Below are 19,668 nucleotides of genomic sequence, written 5' to 3'. Positions count from 1 at the left end.
TTATACCCCCATTAATTTGGTCCTTCTCTTCCTACACAACAGCCAAAAGTATCAGCTCTAATGGAAACCCCTTCTCTACCTGTCATATAGCCAGAAAAGCAACAACAAAAAAACTCCCTGAGAGCAGTCCCTGAAGAAAAAAAAAAAAACAACAGTCTGGGGAGTCGAGGTGATGTGCAGTATATTGCTTTTCATCAACTATAATTAATTGAAAATAGTATGAAAACTTTCCTAATGTCAGCATGCATAATTGTTAACAATTGTTATTAGAAGATGAAAAGAAATGCTGTGTCAGGCTGAAATATCCCAAGAGTTCACGTGTATCATCTGCATATATAATGTGAACTTACTGTGCCAGACCTTTTCAGCTCTGCAAAAGTACAACTGGGCTAAAAATAACTCCGGCTCGTAAAAAGTTCGATGTTTTGGTGTAGATATGACAGCAGTACAAAATCGCTACTCAGCTCTAGATTGCTTCAGCAAAAACGACAAATGTTTTTAGATAAATTGTGGAGAGCAACAAACGACCACCATCAAAGGCTGTGTTGTGTTTTCAGACAAAAAAAATTCAGGTTAAAACTTGTTCTTCCTGCTTCTGTCCCGCAGCTGTCCATCAAAACCAGCTTTCTCCCTGCGGTCTATCAAATATTTCCCTCACAAATCAATTTTACACATGATCAGCCCATACCCCTACTGAGCTGAACCTCCCCGTTAATTAAGTGAAGAAATTACCATATATATTATATTAATGCAAACATCATTCAGCTAGTAATTCACGGCTGATCTGGATAATGGAAAGGTTGAACACCCATTAACCCAAGCCAACAAAATGGGTTGGCTGAGAAATTCTAGCAGGTCTCATGTGACTCTTCCCTCTAACTGCAGCTCTGCGGTATCTGCTATTGTAATAATTAAAATCCTCCTGGTAGATCAATACTGGAATCTCTTTATGGGAAGTGCCCTGATGGAAATGTCTCAAGGAAGCCGGGGCTGTGGAACTCTGAAAAATTCATTTTTTTTATCTGACAATTATCACCACACTGCAGACTAATTCAACAGTGCACCCCTCTCACTCTGCTTTGAATGCACTGGAGATTGACATCTAAAAAACCCTAACATCTCATTTTAACAAATAAAGGCACTATTTCCACATACAGTTTGGAATTATCAGCAATCATGAAACCAGACAAAAAATTAATATACATTAAGCACTTCATCTTCTGATGGCTTCCTCTGAGTCTCAGTTATCGCAGCCTTCTCCTCATTTCCTCTCTTTGTATCTTCCTGTATTGATCTCTGCCTTTTCATCTCTTGAAAAAAGGGGAAAGACATGTAAAATTATTATAAAGCTTGATATTTATGTATTGAAATGTGGACTTACATTATCGGGTTTTCATATATTTATTGTTAAATATTATTAAATCATAAGATGGGAAAACAGGTTTTATATTTTCTCCTACCTGGTCTGCTCTCCACGTATTGACTGAAAGACTGGAGCTGAGTTTTTCTGACGGTAGAGTCCTTGCTGAACACAACGGGATTTCTAAACCGTTCTGCTGCTTTTTGTAATCGCTCAGCACGATGTTCCTCTGTTCCATTCTGCTAGGAAAAAAAACAGACGCACAACAGTTTCTTTTGTTTACAAATGGGAAGACACAAATTCGAAAAGGTACGTTTCGGCGAGGGGACAGGATGCAGCTTTTGCAAAGAGGATTTCACAACTCGGGCTGCGGTTTATATAGGATGAAAGTATCAGCTGCGGAAAAAAAGGAGAAGACTGATTAACTTTTCCTTTTTTTTGTTTAGTGGTGGCAACGACCAGCTTTTTGCTACGTGGGCACGCTCCTGCAGGACCCTCTACTTACTCAACAGCCAGACCTATTAATTGTGACCGGTATTTGCCAGTGATTCCAATTTTAAATGAAAAATCACTCCTTTGCAACTTTGATTTGCCAAGTGCTGCACATGCTGCTGCCAAGTAGTGGCGTCTCTACCCCTGAACATGATCTGTATCGTTTTAAAAGCGTGTTGCCTTTAGCCTGTCTCCCTGCCCGGTAAAGAAATCTGTCGTTTTCTGTAGTCCCACAGACTTGTATGACAAGAAGAACTAGTTTCTAATTTTATGCCCATTGAGATAAACCACTAATGCTAGATGAAGGCTAAAAGGTAGGATTATAATACTACCCCACTGAACTGCATTTGATCAGCTATAACTTTCCAAAGCCAGATTTGTAAGTAAGCCCTTTACAGCTAAGGAAACTACAATTATCTTTTCCAGGGCTTCCTATGTTAATACTGGTAACAAATTCAAATGGTTCTATCAACACGAAATATCCCAGAAGACTGAACCACCGCAGCGTGTGGAAACTGCAGATACCGAGGTGCTGTGTACCAAACAAATATTTCATTTTATACCTAATCTTTTATTATTTTTATTAAGTGTTTTGAAAGTAAATAGGCAAAGGCTAAGATGCATGACTAATAGCTAAGCCTGCTGAATGCTGAAACTGGTTATCAAAAGCTACCAAGACTTTGCCCTTCCTCTGCATTGAGACAATCGGTAATGAGGGAGTTCTCCAATGGCCTATTCTCTAGCCTCAAGGAGGCCGGGGATACACAATCCCCAAGGGAAGGTAACAGTTTATCCTTTTCCACAAACACAGAATGCCTCATTTAGAAACGTGTAAACTGCATTTTATTAAAAAACAAATCCACCTCAATGCTGAGAGCTCCATGAGAACAGATGGACATCATATATTCCTTATAATGCCGCTTTCCAACTCTTACTTAGAAAGACGTACACAGAGATGAACTGTTAAGTTGCACCTTTTGTGGGAGTACCTTAAAAAAAGCAACTCCTTCACGGAAGCTTTTCATAAAAAGAAATACCATTTTCGTCAGGTTAGGTGATACCCAATTACCCTAAGAGGCGGCCCGTGTGTCATTTGTCCAATTAAGCTTAAAAAAGTATCACTCGTATGCTCTGGATGAGTTTTCAGCTGCACTAATCGGGTGGTTATGATTCTGGTTAAATAAAAGTGGTTTCCTGTTATTAGCACAATAACCATCTGACAGCCTAAAGCAGTCTTTACCAAAATAAACAAACATGACTAATTTTTTAGGCCTGGCAACATGCTAAAATATCAGTGTGATTAGCCAGTAAATCCCATTTTAAGAAACCTTTTTATGACTGGGGACTTCTGCCACTTTACAAATGTATTCCTCTAAGCCCACTAATTCAGTTAGCCTTTTCAATCCATTGTATTATTCTTGGGCCAGCTTCATTTTGCATTAAATCCACTGCAGAAAGCTAAATTGAACGCAAAAATCAGACTTGATCCAGGCTTCCTTTTGTTCAAAGATAGAGACCGAAAGTCCTCTGCTGCTGCCACACACTTTCATCACCAATTTATAGGAACCGACAGTGTAAGGGAAAAGCAATGAAAGTCATTGTTTTGGGACTTCAAAGCATCTCTGTATCTGGGGAAGGAAATCCTTTCAGTCAGCAGTGCTTTCCCCCCAGACTGCAGGTGGGTGAAAAGTTATACCCAACTGGAAGTGCCCCAGAGCCATAGGGATATTAATGACATACAGGGACTATTTAAAAAAAATATATAATAGTAAGAACACAAGGGGTCTAATTAAGAAAATGAAATGGAAAATTAATTGGTGTGCGCTTTATGCTGAAGTGGTGAAGATTAAGAATAGGCAAAACGACCGCATACACCGCATACTCGTGTCTATTTTTCTCAGAAGCACTCGTTGTCAAGCACCCAAGTATGTATGCCTTTAAAGTGTACCACAGCTTAATTTTAATGGAGAAAAAACAGAGGGTCAGGCTTGGGAGGGAAGCAAATCACTGAGAGTCCAATCCTGCTCCCGTTAAAGTCAGGGAGAGTCCTGCTGCTGATTGCACCAGCAGCAGGATGGAGCCCGTGCTGTATTTCTGATTTCAGTGACAACCTGAACAATAAGAACTGAGAAATGCTTGTTATATCTCTTACTGTTATGCCAATGACAAGTCTCAAGATAAAAAAAAAAAAAAAAAAGGAAAACGTGTTGATTAATCAACAGGAAAAAACCCAGTGCATTGCAAACTATGCAACTGCACTGCCATGAAGATTTTCTGCGTTTCTTACCGTTTTCTACCGTTTCAAAGCTGTGAAGGCTTTGATAAGAAATCATTTTCCTCCTCACGAAGTACAAACCCGAAATCGGAACACACAGGTACTGAGACAAAAGCATTAATCAAAACTTACCTTAATGTCTTGCTCTGAGCTATCAGTTACAGCTTTCTGAGCAGCACTGGAGAGTGAATTTGCCACCTGTGGCTGAGCTTCTAGGAGCTTCTTCAGCTTCAAATCCACCAACTTACTGTTTTGTTCTGCTAAATATGCAAATACCACATACAACAGAGTGAGATGCATTTAAATGCAGAGTCGCTACAACAATGTAGCAATTTAAAAGGTAGATTTCATTCACTTTGCTATCATTTCAAACTAAAAAAGTAAAAACTAGAAGGAAAATGGTTTTTTTTTTGCAATTCAGATTGGCGTAAATTTGTATAACGTGCATAGATAATGCCTAAGTTCTCTCAAAAAAAATATATGTAGCACTCAGCTGAACAAGTAAACGTGCTTGAAGACAGTCAATGAAAAAACACAGAAAGGAGACAATGTTTACTTTAAGTTACTCCCAACTTGTACATACCTATACTTTGGTATAAAAACACCCTTAAAGAGTCATTTGTTTTAAGATGACATATAACAATTTATCACATATTCTAAGTACTGATAACCCCTCAAGTTTATGAACTACTAATTCATCCTAAGGCTCCTTGGCACAGCTTCTCACCATTAAAATTTCAGTATCAAAAGAGACAGCTTTCTAGTAATATTTTACTATGATTTATAGAATACGTTGAAGCCGTGAGAGCTGTAAAACGCTTCATAACTGCATTGAAGGGACAGATTCAAAGTCTGCTGAAGCCCCCAAATTTTTTTTCATCAGTTTTAGCAACTTGGATCAGAGCCCAAAGAAATAAGAGTTGAGAATTTTACCTCCCAATAATGCTCATTCTGTACATGACCGTTGACTATATGAATTTGTAACACGCCTACACACACACTTACCTACACATACACACATAATAAGGAGAAAGGTGTTAATAACAAACCACAGCGCAGATCTATGGAGCTAACCCTGGGTAGGAAAGCAGAACAACACTGGCGCAGAAGCCCCCAGACATACTCTACATGCATCACCACGTGAGAAATTGCCCCTGAAACGGAGCGAATGCAGCATCATCTGCGTATACTATGCACATACATCTGGGCCTTGGGTCAAACACTTGGCTCAAAAAATAGCAGTTGCTATGTTTTTCTATAGGCACAGCCTGAGATTTTCACTGCGGGCTGGTGACTTCTAGCTGGTGTGGGAAGTGGAGCCATGACTCTTTTGCTGCACAGCTCCTTCCAAGGTTTGGAGCGCTCTGATTCATGTTAGCCAAAATATTTTTGGCACGCTGGCAATCAAACGATGCCTGCCACCAGCAGCAATGGGCTGGGTTGGGTTATGACGAAGGATAGTTTCCCTTTTCTCTGGCACACCCAGTCAGAGTGCCCTTAATTGAGGCTCACATGTAAGTACATGCACATTCTCATGGGTTTATACATAAACATCATGTAATAACTATGATATAAGAGGTTCACATTTTATCAGATACATTCACAGCAGCGTATGGTAGCAGTACTGACAAATACAGACAGATGCAATATTTAAAACCAACAACTGGCCGTAAAAATAAAAAAGTTTTCTCTTCTTGAGAAAGATGGGAGGGACTAAGATTCAGCAGGGGACAAATTAATTAAGATGGTCGTAATGATCCCAAATGTGAAATGTCCCTTACAGTTTTGCATTTACGTGCTCCCAGGAGATTCAGCCTTCATTAGAACTTGGTATGAATTGGCAGAATCCCATCGAAATCTGTGTACGCTGATTTCTATCACAGCATTAGACTGTTTTCTGTATTATTGCCCATCCCCTTCCTTACTCGTTTGTTCCTCTGGCTACTGTGCAGACTGAACTGCAAAATGATGTCCCAGTTTTTTTCCAGAATGTCTTCCCATGGTGGAGATGAAGCATTGGGTAGTGGGTTTGTATCCGTGAGAAGGTATCTCTCAAGAAAAAAGGCCCACAGATATAAATGTTGGTAAGTCACTGGGGCTATGTGACAGGAATATTCATTTACTGATTTTCTACTTCTCCTAAAATGAACCAGTATTTATTGGAAAATTATTTGACAAGGATTCTGCTCTAAATCAGCTTAATTCAAATGCTGGAAATACTAAATATACTTTCTTATGTGTTTGGAAATCCTCAAATAAAAAAAATAAAGGACATGACTCAAACCTTTCGCATTCAAAAAGACTAGAAAGTGCTATATACACATCATTGTCAGTTTAATTTACAAAGAGCAAACACTAAATGAAGTCTTTTGATTTAATATATTATGGGCTACAAACTTGGGTCCGGTTGGCATGGACAGAACCAAGTCAGAGGATGCTGTAAGAAGTTCTCTCTTGTACTGCCTTTATCCCGATACTGTCCTGTGCTTAGCACACTTCTCCGGGCTCAAGTTAACTTGTAGGGAGCAGAAACGCCCTGGCAGAGAAGCACACCGTACTACAAAGAGGCCCTCAGCAATCCCCAGGGCCACTGGCAACAGGCAGACTTGTACAGAGAACAAACTCCTTCAGCAACTCTCTGTGAGCAGAGGAGCCCCTTACTGATGGGCAATTACCTTCACATCTTTGAAGATCTAGTGCGTTTTTAAATAAGCATCTCCCTTGTAAGATCCTGACATATTTATCAACTATGGAGGAACCTGAACTCCAGTTTTGCTTGATTACAATTTTTGAAAGGGGAAATACCACTACTATGATTTATTATTACTTGACCAGCATGTGCTAAGATTATACAAGCATTTCTACAAGAATACATGTCACACCATGGCAGGGGGGTTGGACTAGATGACCTTTAAAGGTCCCTTCCAACCCAAACTATTCTATGATTACGAATGGTTTTCAAATGTGTTATTAAAAATCTATTACTTGAACTTTGTAAAGTAAATAGGACTAATTCTGTTCAAATTTATACCTCCATGTCCCCACTTGAGCAACAAGGTATAAATACAAGAACTGGTACTCAGGAAGGAACTGGAGGGCTACCAAGCCTACATGGAAACATAGAGGCATGTTTGCTCCTTTCACTGAGCCCATGGACCAGGATGTCGGTGCAGAGAGCAGCAGCTGTACTCACCAACTCAATTGCTCACTCCTCTGGCCTGCCTACCTTGCTTTGCTGGGACAATCCAGGTAGGGTGATTTCAGGTGGTTCTGCTTTACAAATCTGGCCTGGGTCCCCCTCCCCTCAAGAGACATTTAAGTCTGCCATTGTTGGAAATAATGATTTGGTTGCTGATTTTAAATTTCAACTAAACATGAATGCAAAATATTAAAAAAGAATAAGCATTAGGGTTTAAAAGACCTGAAAAGGCACGAAGGAATAAAGCTATGACAGAGAGAAGCAGCACATCAGTACTAATATGATGATGGAGTGTTAGTCATGCAAAATACACAAAATAGCCATTATTTAAATTACCCGTTGAATCAAGGTCATTTTCTAGGTTAGTAAGCTCATCTCCACCTCCAGTAACAGAGCATTCAGGAACATCCTCATTAGTATCTATCTCAATATTATCATCATCCTCATCCTCATCTGTAGGAACATACAGCATTAAGGTTAGTATTTTCTTATGTACATGCACCACATCACTAAAAAAAAAAAGAATGCTTTAGAGAACAAGTAGAGTTATGATAAAAATGCAAATCATTAAATAAGTCTGGAAGGAGATTTCACTCTGTCCACTCATGGATTTAACTTTAAACTGATGCAATTCAATATACACACAGGGGGCTCTGCTGGAAACTCCTGCTACAATAAAGGTAGAGTCTGGCCTCAGCAGTGTCTGTTCTCTGCGCTGAATCTTTGGCTAACTCTGAAAAGCATGTATGCTTTTCCTCATAACTCGAGTCAAAATAATTTCCCTTAGGCTCCCAGTTCTCTGTAGTGCAGAATGGATGCCGAAGCCGGCATACGGCAGGTTTGGATGGCAGGAGAAGGACCTGGGAGCTGCAGTCTATTGAGAAAGGCAGCAGCTCCAGGTACCGAGAGCTGCTTCCCAGCTCGGTGAGAGTTGCTACTCCTTACTTTGCACAATATATCACAGACCAGTGATCACTGTACCTTGCTTAGGTGTTAGCGTCTTCCACCACTTCTGATACGAAGAGGAAAACTACAACCTGGAACATCACGCTTAGCAAGCGCTGACCTCAGGTGTAGCAGGAGCACACTCACAGATTGCTGCCTTACTGCACCACTTTGAATCAGCATTGTTTGTAAGCTACATACATTTTAAATAAAATAATAATTGTAATTGTACTTTATATTTTTTATGGGCTCTTTCTACCCAGTTTCTCAGAGCAACTTATGAATATCACTTGTAAATTAGCCCCATAATGTTTTATGAAGTAGGCGATTATTATAATTACAATTATGATGATGTAGGTAAATTATGGCACAGAAAGAGTAAGTAACATGAGGAAGATCAAATAGCAAATGCTGAATTGTGAAGCAGATCCCAGAAAAAAAAAATCTGACTCACATTTTCAATACAAATATATAATGAAATTAAAAGTCCATAAAAGCTAGATTAGTACTTTCAAAGCATGTAGTTGCATTGTATTTACTCACTTTTAAGTCTCATATCAAATGCTATCTAGACTTGTTCAGACTTATACATACATTTTTTTCCTATGTATATATGCATGCGTGTAAAAACGACAAAAAAGAGAAGGCTGGAGTGCGTCTGGAGAAAGAAGACACATATAGTAACTAAAGGAACTTTAAAACACTTCACAATAGGAAAAAATACTAATTATAATTACTGGACATTGGTACATTCAAACACCATATAAACAAAAAGGATCCTAAACATAGTACCAAGATGCCATAATCCTGAATACCAGAAGTTTGGGGAAGTTTGGACCAGGATTCGTGCTCATCACTCATCATCTGTCTTTGAAATACACATCCCCAGATGTTTGCACTTCAGGCCCACACTACTGACAAAAAGGTCATACAGTTGTTTCTTTTCTTTACCTCTTTATCTCCACAGTCCCTATAATTCCCATTTTAGGAGCCTGTTGACTTTTTTATATGTCTGCTACTCTTTTCTAACCAGCTGCTCCCTCAATTCCTCTGTAATTAATCAATGTCTTTCGCAGACCTCTGCCGATTCAGTGTAAAGCTCTTGCTGCGACATACAGAAGCAAAGAAGTTTCCGTTTCAGTGTCTTATTCAACATCTGTTGCGTGTACGATGGAGCAGCAGTCTGTGAAGTAGGACACCTCTGTTTCAGCTGACCACCATGACTTCCCTGGGCTCCTCTCCACTAATTCTCAATGGTCCCTGGAAGAGTCAGCTTTCTTCCAAACTGCCTCAGCTTGAGCCAGAGGGATGGAGAAGAACACCTCTCCCCAGCCAAACCAGGATCTGCGACCAGACCTGGGACCTGACAGATAGTGCTTCAGGTGTACAACTGGGTGGGCAGAAACACTCAGGACTCTCTTTGACATTCTTTCTGTTCCCACTTAAATTCACACAGATGGTTCTGTGATCTGGACTCCAGTTGTTTCAGGTAGCGCAGAGGTAGGTGAACAAAGTAGAAGGGCACAGTGTGATCATCATGAAGTGGAGAAAGGGATGGGGTAAAAAGCAGACTGAAGAGAAAACAGAGAATGGCAAAGCAGCAACAGCAACAACTCTAAAGTTCTGAATTTTCTTCAAAGCATCTCTACTTTTTCTAATGAGGAGCTGGACTTCTCACATGATTTTAAATCCTTCATGATGGTGTCAGAGAAATTCAGTGGCACTCAGGCCACGGTACTCTCAAACGTATCCTGGAGCTCACGGTGGCACACTGAAAGCATGACTGGGCTAACAGCAGCAAAGGACCATGGACATTTGGAAGAGGTGGAAGAGAAAGAAAGAGGGACACCGCTGTGGCAGAGGGAAACCAAATCCACCTCGAACCTAGAGGCAGGCAATGACTTTCCAAAGCACCCAAAGAAGTCAGCTTGCAAGGTCAGCACGCAACTACCAGTCATCCAGCAGGATGCTGGATATGTCAAAACAATCTAAACAAGATGACAGGGTTTAAGACTGCTGCATACTAAGGGAATGCTTATATTAGATTATTTGATTTTATTTAATTTAATATAGCGAGATGAGATCAGAGGCACTGTCTTTGACACCACCATTTTAGGTAACGAAAAAGATGGGAATGTTGAAGACATTCCTAGTGTCAGATAATGACCTGACCTAGTATTTAATTTAAAGTTGGCAGGCTTCGACTGAATATGATTATCAGGACATTTACACTTTATTAAAAAAAAAATTCAATTAAAAGCATTCATTTGAAGTAATTTTAGAAATTTTCAAATATCTTTCAAAATCTACAGATTCTTTGTTTTAAACTACTCTAGGTTTTTTCTTCTCCAGTCCAATTTCTTCCAGTTGTATTAAAAAGGGAAATGTGTTTAGGGAGCATGTTACAACAAGATTTTGCAATTATAAATGATAAAAGGAACAACATGACGAAGAGATAACAGATATCTTTTATGAAAAGAACAAATTACTAGTGTGAAAAACTTAAAGCACTTGGTCTAGAACCAGGGCACGTATTTAGAAGAGTACTAAAGAACTGCTTCCTTGAAAAGTATGTAAATGTGGATCCTAGAAAGACAGCGAAGCTTTACTATGTCATGAAGAAATTAACAAAATTAAAGATAAAGGATTAAGTCAACAACTAAACAGCACTGACCATTACCTACACAGTAGGTAGGTACTGCAGTCTGGACTGCAGTCTGGACTGAAGAGAGCAAACTAAGAATCTTTTGGAACCAAATGGAAATGCCAGAATATTGGTGGGAAAAAAGATCCAGAGGTATTTTATAGCTCATATGTCTTACTATTCAGATTAAGCTCAGGCTTAATTTGTGGTTAAACTGATATTCTCTTGACTTGGTTTAAGCTTGTCCACATGCAAAGGAGTTGCAGCAGACTGCATCAATTTCTAGATGAAATTAAAAAGGAACGATTTTCATAGAGAGGTAAAAGCACTGATGGGGGCTGGATCACATTAGTGGGAGAAGCGTATGTAAGCTGCCACTGGAGTTGCATGAACAGCACTCGCTCTTTAGGGAAGATGCCTCCAGGATTGTCTCTGGGAAATCCTTCAAGCTTGCGGATATTCAGATATTTAGTTTATTTACTTTCAGGTACAGAGTTCACTTTAAGGCTACAGGATGTGACAGGAGCATCTGAACAGTAATAAAGGAAGCAAAGGCGGGGAATGGACAAAATGCAGAGTCGAAATACTGGTTCAATGTACAAGAAATCAGATGTCAGGACAAGAAAGTACAGCAGTAACTGCCAACAGATACAAATACTGCCTGTTAAAAATATTAAATTGAGGACTTAACGCTGTTTTATGAGTTTGAGACTAAGCATGATGAGTAAGCCTGAGCTACCACGTACATTCCTTCCAAATCATTGCCTTAGAAGTAAAATCTGTAACGTACCCTGAAAACTTTAAGCATACAAGTGCAATGCAATGCCAGCTGGCTCGCTTTGGTAAGTTTTTTAACTGCAGTACAGCTTTCCAGCTTTTGTTATTAATTCCAAAATTTTTGAAAACTTTTTTTGTTTTACAATACATCTGGATGCTGCTTCTCCTGTGTTTTTCCCTCCCTGCTCCTCTAACATCTTTCTGCGTTGTTCTTGTGTTCATCCTCTTCTCCCCTCCCAGTTTTGCCTATTTTTGGCACTTTTTTTTCACCAAAGCCTCTTCACACTATGCTTGTCTTACCCCCTGTCCTCTCTATTGTTCCCTCCCTCTGCTGCCTACTCACCACCTCCAGACCCGAGCCACATCCTCACAAAGACGCCATCTCAAATAAAGGATGGAGATGTGCCAGAGAGTAAAGAAAACACACTACCCAAATCCCAAGAGAGTAGACGGGTGTGCCACTGCACAGGGACAATACCTAGATAAGATGTCAATTCCTTTGTCCCGTCGCTGCTGGGAAAATGGAGGATATTTGGATTCCTATCTCGATACTGTCCCTGGACCCATCTCAAGGCATCCGCTTATCAGCCTGAAGCTAGTAGGACATCTAATAAATTTGAAGCTGCCATCCCAAACCCTCTGGCAGTTGGCAGGAAGAAGTATTTTCTGTCTCACATGTCAAATAACCTATGAAAAAGACTGGATTTCGTAGCAAAGGATGCTGCTTATCCAGGAAAGTTTCAACTTGCCATAGGCATTTGAGTTTTTCAGACCATGATTAAATAAAGCCTTTTAACAGAGAATGTAGCACCAGTGCCAAAGCATGAAACTCTTAATGAGCATATAGAAACATTGAAAGAGATCACATTTTCACCTACAATAGTGGGCAAGAGGTTAGTCTTTAAAAACTCCAAAATCCCAAAGCTGAAATGTCACTTTTTTCTGGAATAACTGAATTGAGAGAGGAAAATGATTTGGTACATTCCCTTTTTGTAAATTAATATGTAGCAATCAATGCAGAAGACGACATTAATGAAGCATAATGGACAAGAGAGCTTGGAAGACGTAAGATATTACTACAAGCTTGTTTTGGGTATTGTATAGGGAATACAGGACTATACACAGAAAAAAACCTGCTACATGTGAATGCAGTCAGGGGCAATATTCAGAATCCATTTGTAATAGGGAGACTGTCTATTAAATCCTAATTTTTAGTGGAAATAAAAAAATGAAAAAGACTAAACCCAGAAATAATTATAATTTATTTAGTTTATAAAGTGTTGGTGCCATTTCACAGAACTACTCCATTTTAGAAGAATTAATTTCTTGAGTGGAGATCTAGTGTGGCACCTGACATTACCAGCAGTGTGGTAGAAGTATGTGGAACATGTGCCATAAGGAAAGCTTTCTGAGAATGAATAAGTAGAAGTAAGTGCTATAAAATGCACATTGACGTGAAAAGAGCAAAGAGGAATAAAAGGAGACAGGGAATGAAAACTGGAAGTCCAAGAGAAGTTCAAATAGCTTGGCCGAACTACTGTATGAACAAAGAAAAATCAAGGTAGGAACTATAAACCAAGGAGATAATTCAAAGCACATGCAAAAGTAGAAAGCAGTGAAATTGTTATACTGGATAAAACCCAACAGATACAGTGGTGATAGCTATAAACAAGTTGTCATCAGTACTGATACTGTCTCCTCCTTTAATAACACTGAAACTCTCTGAGTGCGTATGCAATCTATATACAAAGAAAAATCAAGGTAGGAACTATAAACCAAGGAGATAATTCAAAGCACATGCAAAAGTAGAAAGCAGTGAAATTGTTATACTGGATAAAACCCAACAGATACAGTGGTGATAGCTATAAACAAGTTGTCATCAGTACTGATACTGTCTCCTCCTTTAATAACACTGAAACTCTCTGAGTGCATATGCAATCTATATATATATAAATACTTTTTAAAAAAATATATATGCACAGTGCACAGTTACCTCTGAGACTGTTTATAAACTGAACGAAGGGCAGGAAGAGCAATGGCAAAATGCAGAGGAAAATATGAACAGGGAAGGCCAGATCCCAGAAAGCAGCATACTGGGATATTTAGCAACACTACAAGTGAGTCACTGCGACAAACAGGGTAACTACTATCCAGCTGAGCACTCAGGATATACCCAGAAAGTGTACCTTACTTGGAGGGAAGAGATGGCAGGAACAGCTATGTACAGGCACGATAAAACAGTGAGGAGGAAGTTATTAAATAACATAGAATGGAAAGTCATAACTTGTGAAGAGGGATGAAGAACACCATAGTCTACTTAATATACAAGTACTGTGCCATTTTGCTCAGCCTGGCTTACTCCCTCCCCATCAAGGATGTAGTTTCCCTATTTATCATGAAAGAGAGTTATGTTGACAAGCTTGGTTTACTGGGCGAAGAGAGGAAACTGAAGACCAGACCCAAAGAGAGACGTACAACTAACTGCTTTTCTCTTTGATGTTAAATGGAACAGAAGTGTAGGGTTTAGGGTGCAATAAGACTATATTTAAATATATATGCATATAAAATACACGTAGTAGAGAAGAAAAAAATATTGTTGTTGAATCTACATGCATTGTGAACGTAAAGTTGGATTTTCCTGACACTTTGGCTTACAATTACATGTTAGTATGAGAAAAACAATTTCCCCTTAGAATATGTAGAAGACACTAAAAGAGCAAGAAGCCTGTACTGAAACGTGTGCTCAGCACCCATTTGAGTCTGAGTGACACTACATTACTCCAGCTCGTAGCACTGGCAGGTATATGAATTTTAATGACATTTCAAAGTCAGTTTAAAAACATTATAGCAATATTACAACTCAAAACCTGTGAAGGCAAGTGGTATGTCAAAAAACTGCCATTTAAAATCAAAAGGTTGTTGCCTCCACCTCCCATGGGCCGCCTTTAAAATTCTCTTCCCAAGCAGTCTTTTGAACACATTTAATAGAAAATAAAGTTTCTTAAGTATTTCTAATGTTGTTTTCCCCCAAAATTATGCCCATGCTCCTATATAAAAATATATATTGAAGAGATTTTAACCAACAATCATAAAATTCTAAAAAACTGTGGGTAATGACAAATCTGTAAATAATGGGCCAATATGAGCTACTTGTTCACATAACATCTTTTTTTTTTCAATCACATATATGCTTTTCTTTTAATTGTTGGAAATTAAGTGACACAACGATGATTTAGGAAACATATCTATGGCCAGGTCTTTTGATATGTGCACCTGATGAACAACAACATTTTGAAGTATGAATAAAAGTGATATCCAAAAAGGTCTCTGGTTTCTAGGTTGCCATAGGAATAAGATACAAGGTTCCTCAGCTCACCTCCAGATGCCTTTGACCTTTCTTTCAACTTTTCTGCAGCCATTTCACTGTAGCTAGGAAGTTCTGACATCTTCACTCCAGATCGAGCTTCTGCTATTAGCTGACGAGCTCGCTCCCTCAGCTGCCGCCGCCGCTCTTCATCTTGCTGCTAAGATATATTGAACAGTTGCCAACTCAGTAATAGACAGAAATGCAATTTCATTCTCAATCTGATCATCATGATAGTAACTGGTTTACAGCATGGTGCTTGGCCCACATTATAAATAGGATGCTCGATTACAGCTGGGTGTCACACCACAATTTTTAAAGACATCCATGAATCAGATTTTTTTTTTAAAGCATTCCCCAAATTATTAATGCATTAGAAACCTAATTATTTTCAATTTAAAGCATTTATAAATTATGTTCTTAAAAAAAAAAATTATGTACCTTGATGAAAATTCTCAGACACTTTTGTCTCAAAGTAATAACTACAAAAAGTTTTACCTTGGCTATAAAAATGGTTTTACTAAATTGAATTACTTGTTTGAGTAATATTCTCTCATAGAACTGAAATAAGAAGCCAGATGTTGCTCTTGGTTACTCCAATCACCAAGCTGACTTCAAAGTGTAAAGTGACATCGAATCTGAGGCATGGAACGGAATCTAATCCTTTGACTTCAATGGATACCTCTTTTTTAAAAAAAAATAAACTAATGAAAATTAATGAAAGAACAATAGATGCCAGAGCAGAAAAGACTTTGCATCGCTTTAAAACATCCTACTAGTAGGGCTTCAGTCAGTAATTAAAGAGATCATACTGGAACCATCCCAGATAGTGCTGTCCCACTAAAGCTCGTAACTATCTTAGAAGCACGATAATATTTCAGTTACATAAATGAGCAATGTTCTACAGCATGAAATTTTGGAAAAGACTAACCCACCATACTAAAAAAATATTAACAGAAAGATGTGTTTAAACATATCTATAAGAATCCATCAAACCATAAGGAAAACAATTTCAGTTTTCACCTTAAAAATATGATTTTTTCAAAGTTAGGACTGTTTTCCCCCTCCCCTCAATATTAGAAATGCTTAAAAGTGCAACAAAGTCAGCATTTGGCTTTAAGTCAAATCTGCCGATAACTTCATATTAGTGACATAATGACCAGGATAAAACCCAGGTATAGGCAGTTGACCTGAACGGAGTAGAATATAACAAACTGCTTAACTTTGGACAGTCGTCCTGGCAGCCTTCCCACCAACCCAGAAACTGAGCATCCCACACCTGCAGATGCTGGTGAGAGCTGCTGCTAAGTGCTATTTAGTTTAAGCAATCATTAATAAAACAAGTGCAAAATACTAATTAGGTACATTTTAGCCATTTCCATGTAAATTGTTTGTTTGTAGCTATTTACTCAGCATTGTTCTCGGCACAATAGAAAAAATGCAAATGACTGAATCAGAATGCAGCCCTAATGGGACTTTCTGTTTATAACCATTAGCCCAGAGGTGTGCTGTAATTCAATCCTCAAGCAGCAAGATTTAGCCTCATTAACAGCTTGCATGGGCAGGTTACAACTCATAAAACCCTACAGTAAACAAAGTATATAGACACAGCACAATATCTTGTCTCTGAGTGACAGAACCCTGATTCCCTATCAGATTGCCTTGATTTACTTTTCTCCTAATGTCCTTCCCCTAGAAAGACAATGCTGCCTGGGCCCTGCAAGGCAGCGGGATGGCACATTGGCTTTGTTTGCTTTCTCACCCTTTAACTTCCCAGAAGGCACAGAGCAACAGTTCTATCAAAAACTTATTTGGTAAAGTACACATTAGAAAGACAACTAGAAAGCTTCCCCCCTGCTCCTATGCACTATAATAGATCAATTTAATTTAATTTCTAGCCAGCCAACTGATAGAGCAACTGATTTTATTTCGACCCACGGTATTTGGTAACATAAATTACATTGAATTTTGCATTACATAAAACTGCTCAAATCTCTACTATTTGTAATTCCTGGGATATAGGAACTTGTGGGTTTGATTTAAATGACTTTTAAGAAGGAATGTGCAAAATTTATATTAAGATTCCCATGTGGTTGAACATCAAACAATTTAATCTACTATAGCCCACGTAGTTTAAAATAAGGCCAGTTACGTGTTTGTGGCAAATGTGCCCTAAACTGAGCAGGCTGATTCCCTGCTCTCCTTTTCTCCCCTCCTCCTGAAAGAGAACTTGTATCCTGAATTATTAGCATAGTCATTAACATCCTGGGGATCTCCAAGCAAACACAGATTATTGTGGCTTGTGTTTGTGCTGATTAAGCCAATCATCACCAGCGGACAAGAGAAAAAACAGCCTAGTTCTTGCTTAAATTCAATTCAGGTATTTGAACCCTCAGTTACTGAGCTCGGCAGAGGAAACACTGGTGGAAGGAGCAATGAATCTGAGAGCAGAAAAGGTAGGTAGATTAAGTTTTGAGGTACAGAACAATTATTAAACAGCAAATCAATCCCCTAGATTTTGGAAAGGAAAGCGCTTGGGAGAGGTATGGAGGCATGAATATAGATATTAAAAAAAAAAAAGGAGACACGAAGAGAAGCTCTGCACCAAGAAAGGACCATGCAAACACAGATACAGTGATTTTTTTCCTGTACAGTTGAAGAGAAAACTCAGTAAAATCTTTCACCCTCTGACATGAACCTGACATGCCAAAGAGACATTGAAGTTTGCTCTGTTATTTTCCCCCAAATACTTTGTAATGGTCTAAAAATCTGCCATGCGGATGCACGGCGAGGAAAACTTCACCATTTAAGGACAAACTCTTCAAGAATAAGTAATGTAATTCCTTGTTTCCCTCCTATAAAAATGTATTGGTATGCAATTTTTATATTTCACAGTTCACCGACATCTCGGCAAGCTTTCTTCCACTGCTTCAATGGTGCTACTTTTAATTTTATCCTCCTTAGTCCTAGTAATTAAAGTGATCAGCAGTGGCATCCCAACGGCTTTGACACAGCTACAACCCCCTAGCAGACTCCGGCTTTTGAGGGGAAGGGGAAGAAAAAAAGGACGGGAGTTTCATTTCACTGGAACAAGAAAATCAAGCTTCTCCAATCCTCAACTTTATCCAATTGTTCTTTCAGCAGCCTTTGGATCTTAAGAAACAAATAAAAATGGCTGCCATTAGGGGGTCCCTTTTGTACTCGCCGCAGACGGCAATGACTGACATTACTTTGGCCAAAAATGATGCTGTGGATTTGGGAAGGTGAATTCGAATGTGAAACATTGGCGGGGCAGTTTCCGAGATCATTACCCGGCCAGCGATGTCGCTTGGCGGCGGCAGAAGCTGAGAGCTGACCAACTCAGTAAAATATTGAGAGCAGTGGAGTCTTGCAGGGGAAAAAAAACCCCAACCACCCTCATAAAACCTTAAATCACTGAAGATTCTGCAATCTTCTCGCATTTTCAAAAAAAATCCTCTGCCAGGGATTTTCAGTCATCCTGTGGCAGAATTTTGGGAGGATCCAAACTGAGTTTACACCAAAAGTCTGATAACGTATTATACTCTCCCTGTAAAAAAATATAATCCCATGAGCTGCATTTATTTGGTGTTTAAAAAGAAAATTCTTTACCATGTCCATGGACTGGGGAAAAAAAAAAAGTGGTCAATTAGTGATACTCCACAGCAACAAAATTAAACCAGAATTGTACCTATGAGGGGGAGTGACTCCCATAGCTGTAGGTTTCAAAATCGTCCATGGTCTGCCCTGAGTGCACAGTACATCTAAGAGAAAGAACTTGACTGCCACCTCTTTCATCATTAGACAGAAAGAACGGCTCTGTTATTAGCCATTCAGAAAGAAAAAGACTTCTGTGCTTGTCCAGAGGCAAGGATTACCAAAATGTACCTATTCAGTTAGTAGAGAAGACAGAATAAAAAAAATAAAAAAAAAAATAAAATTACACGAGCTTTAAAGGTTTGGGCAGGCTGGGTTTTACTGTGACCTTGATCGGCTCTTGTTTGAGTAAATAGGATTTGGGATGAAACATTAAAACTGTTTAGCAGATCTTTTCAAACCATTTCAAACTTTTCTTATGTTGGTTTATAATATAACCAGACATGCTTGTAAATGGCCACACCTGCTCATTTCTCTGGGGATGGCCTGATCTCTGCCTTTTCTAACAAAGAAAAGACGGGAGAAAAAAAATCAGCCTTTCTTGTTGCAAAACAGAGTGGAAAGTCAAAATCTTTCTCAAGTTTGTCCCATCTGGTCAGATTAAATCTTTGATCACCCTGGGGACCACATTTATGTTTGGTCTCTACTACTGTTTCAGAACAGCTCAAAATACACAGGTAGTGAGCAAGATATGAATTGCTAAGCAGGGAACACTCGACATAAACAAAAGTGCACTGGCTTTGGATTTCTGTGGCTAGTCAGATCGTAGGAAGTGGTCAGCAAAGACAGACATAAACATCTTAGACATTTTCTGCCTTCTGCCTGGTGTCTATATCAGCTACCTTACTACCAATAAACTGTATGTAGCTTGAAAATATTTTTTCATGAATGTGTATCACAAAAAGTATCAAATCACTTGTCATAAAGAAGCAGCTAT

At 38.9% G+C, this 19,668-nt stretch overlaps 1 protein-coding gene across 1 annotated transcript in view; it reads right to left on the bottom strand.

Moving 5' to 3' along the window:
- Positions 1 to 19,668, bottom strand: part of EHBP1 (EH domain binding protein 1) — a 222,839-nt gene that overhangs the window by 32,062 nt on the left and 171,109 nt on the right. The window contains 5 exon segments of the mRNA XM_009282606.2: positions 1,204 to 1,310; positions 1,461 to 1,602; positions 4,260 to 4,387; positions 7,663 to 7,779; positions 15,069 to 15,216. Of these exon segments, the coding sequence (XP_009280881.2) occupies positions 1,204 to 1,310; positions 1,461 to 1,602; positions 4,260 to 4,387; positions 7,663 to 7,779; positions 15,069 to 15,216 (642 nt within the window).

Source organism: Aptenodytes forsteri, unplaced genomic scaffold (genome assembly GCF_000699145.1).
Source record: "Aptenodytes forsteri isolate BGI_AS27 unplaced genomic scaffold, ASM69914v1 Scaffold582, whole genome shotgun sequence".
Taxonomy (NCBI): Eukaryota; Metazoa; Chordata; class Aves; order Sphenisciformes; family Spheniscidae; genus Aptenodytes; species Aptenodytes forsteri.
Note: the sequence above shows the minus strand (reverse complement) of the source record. Positions and strands in the feature narration are given on the sequence as shown.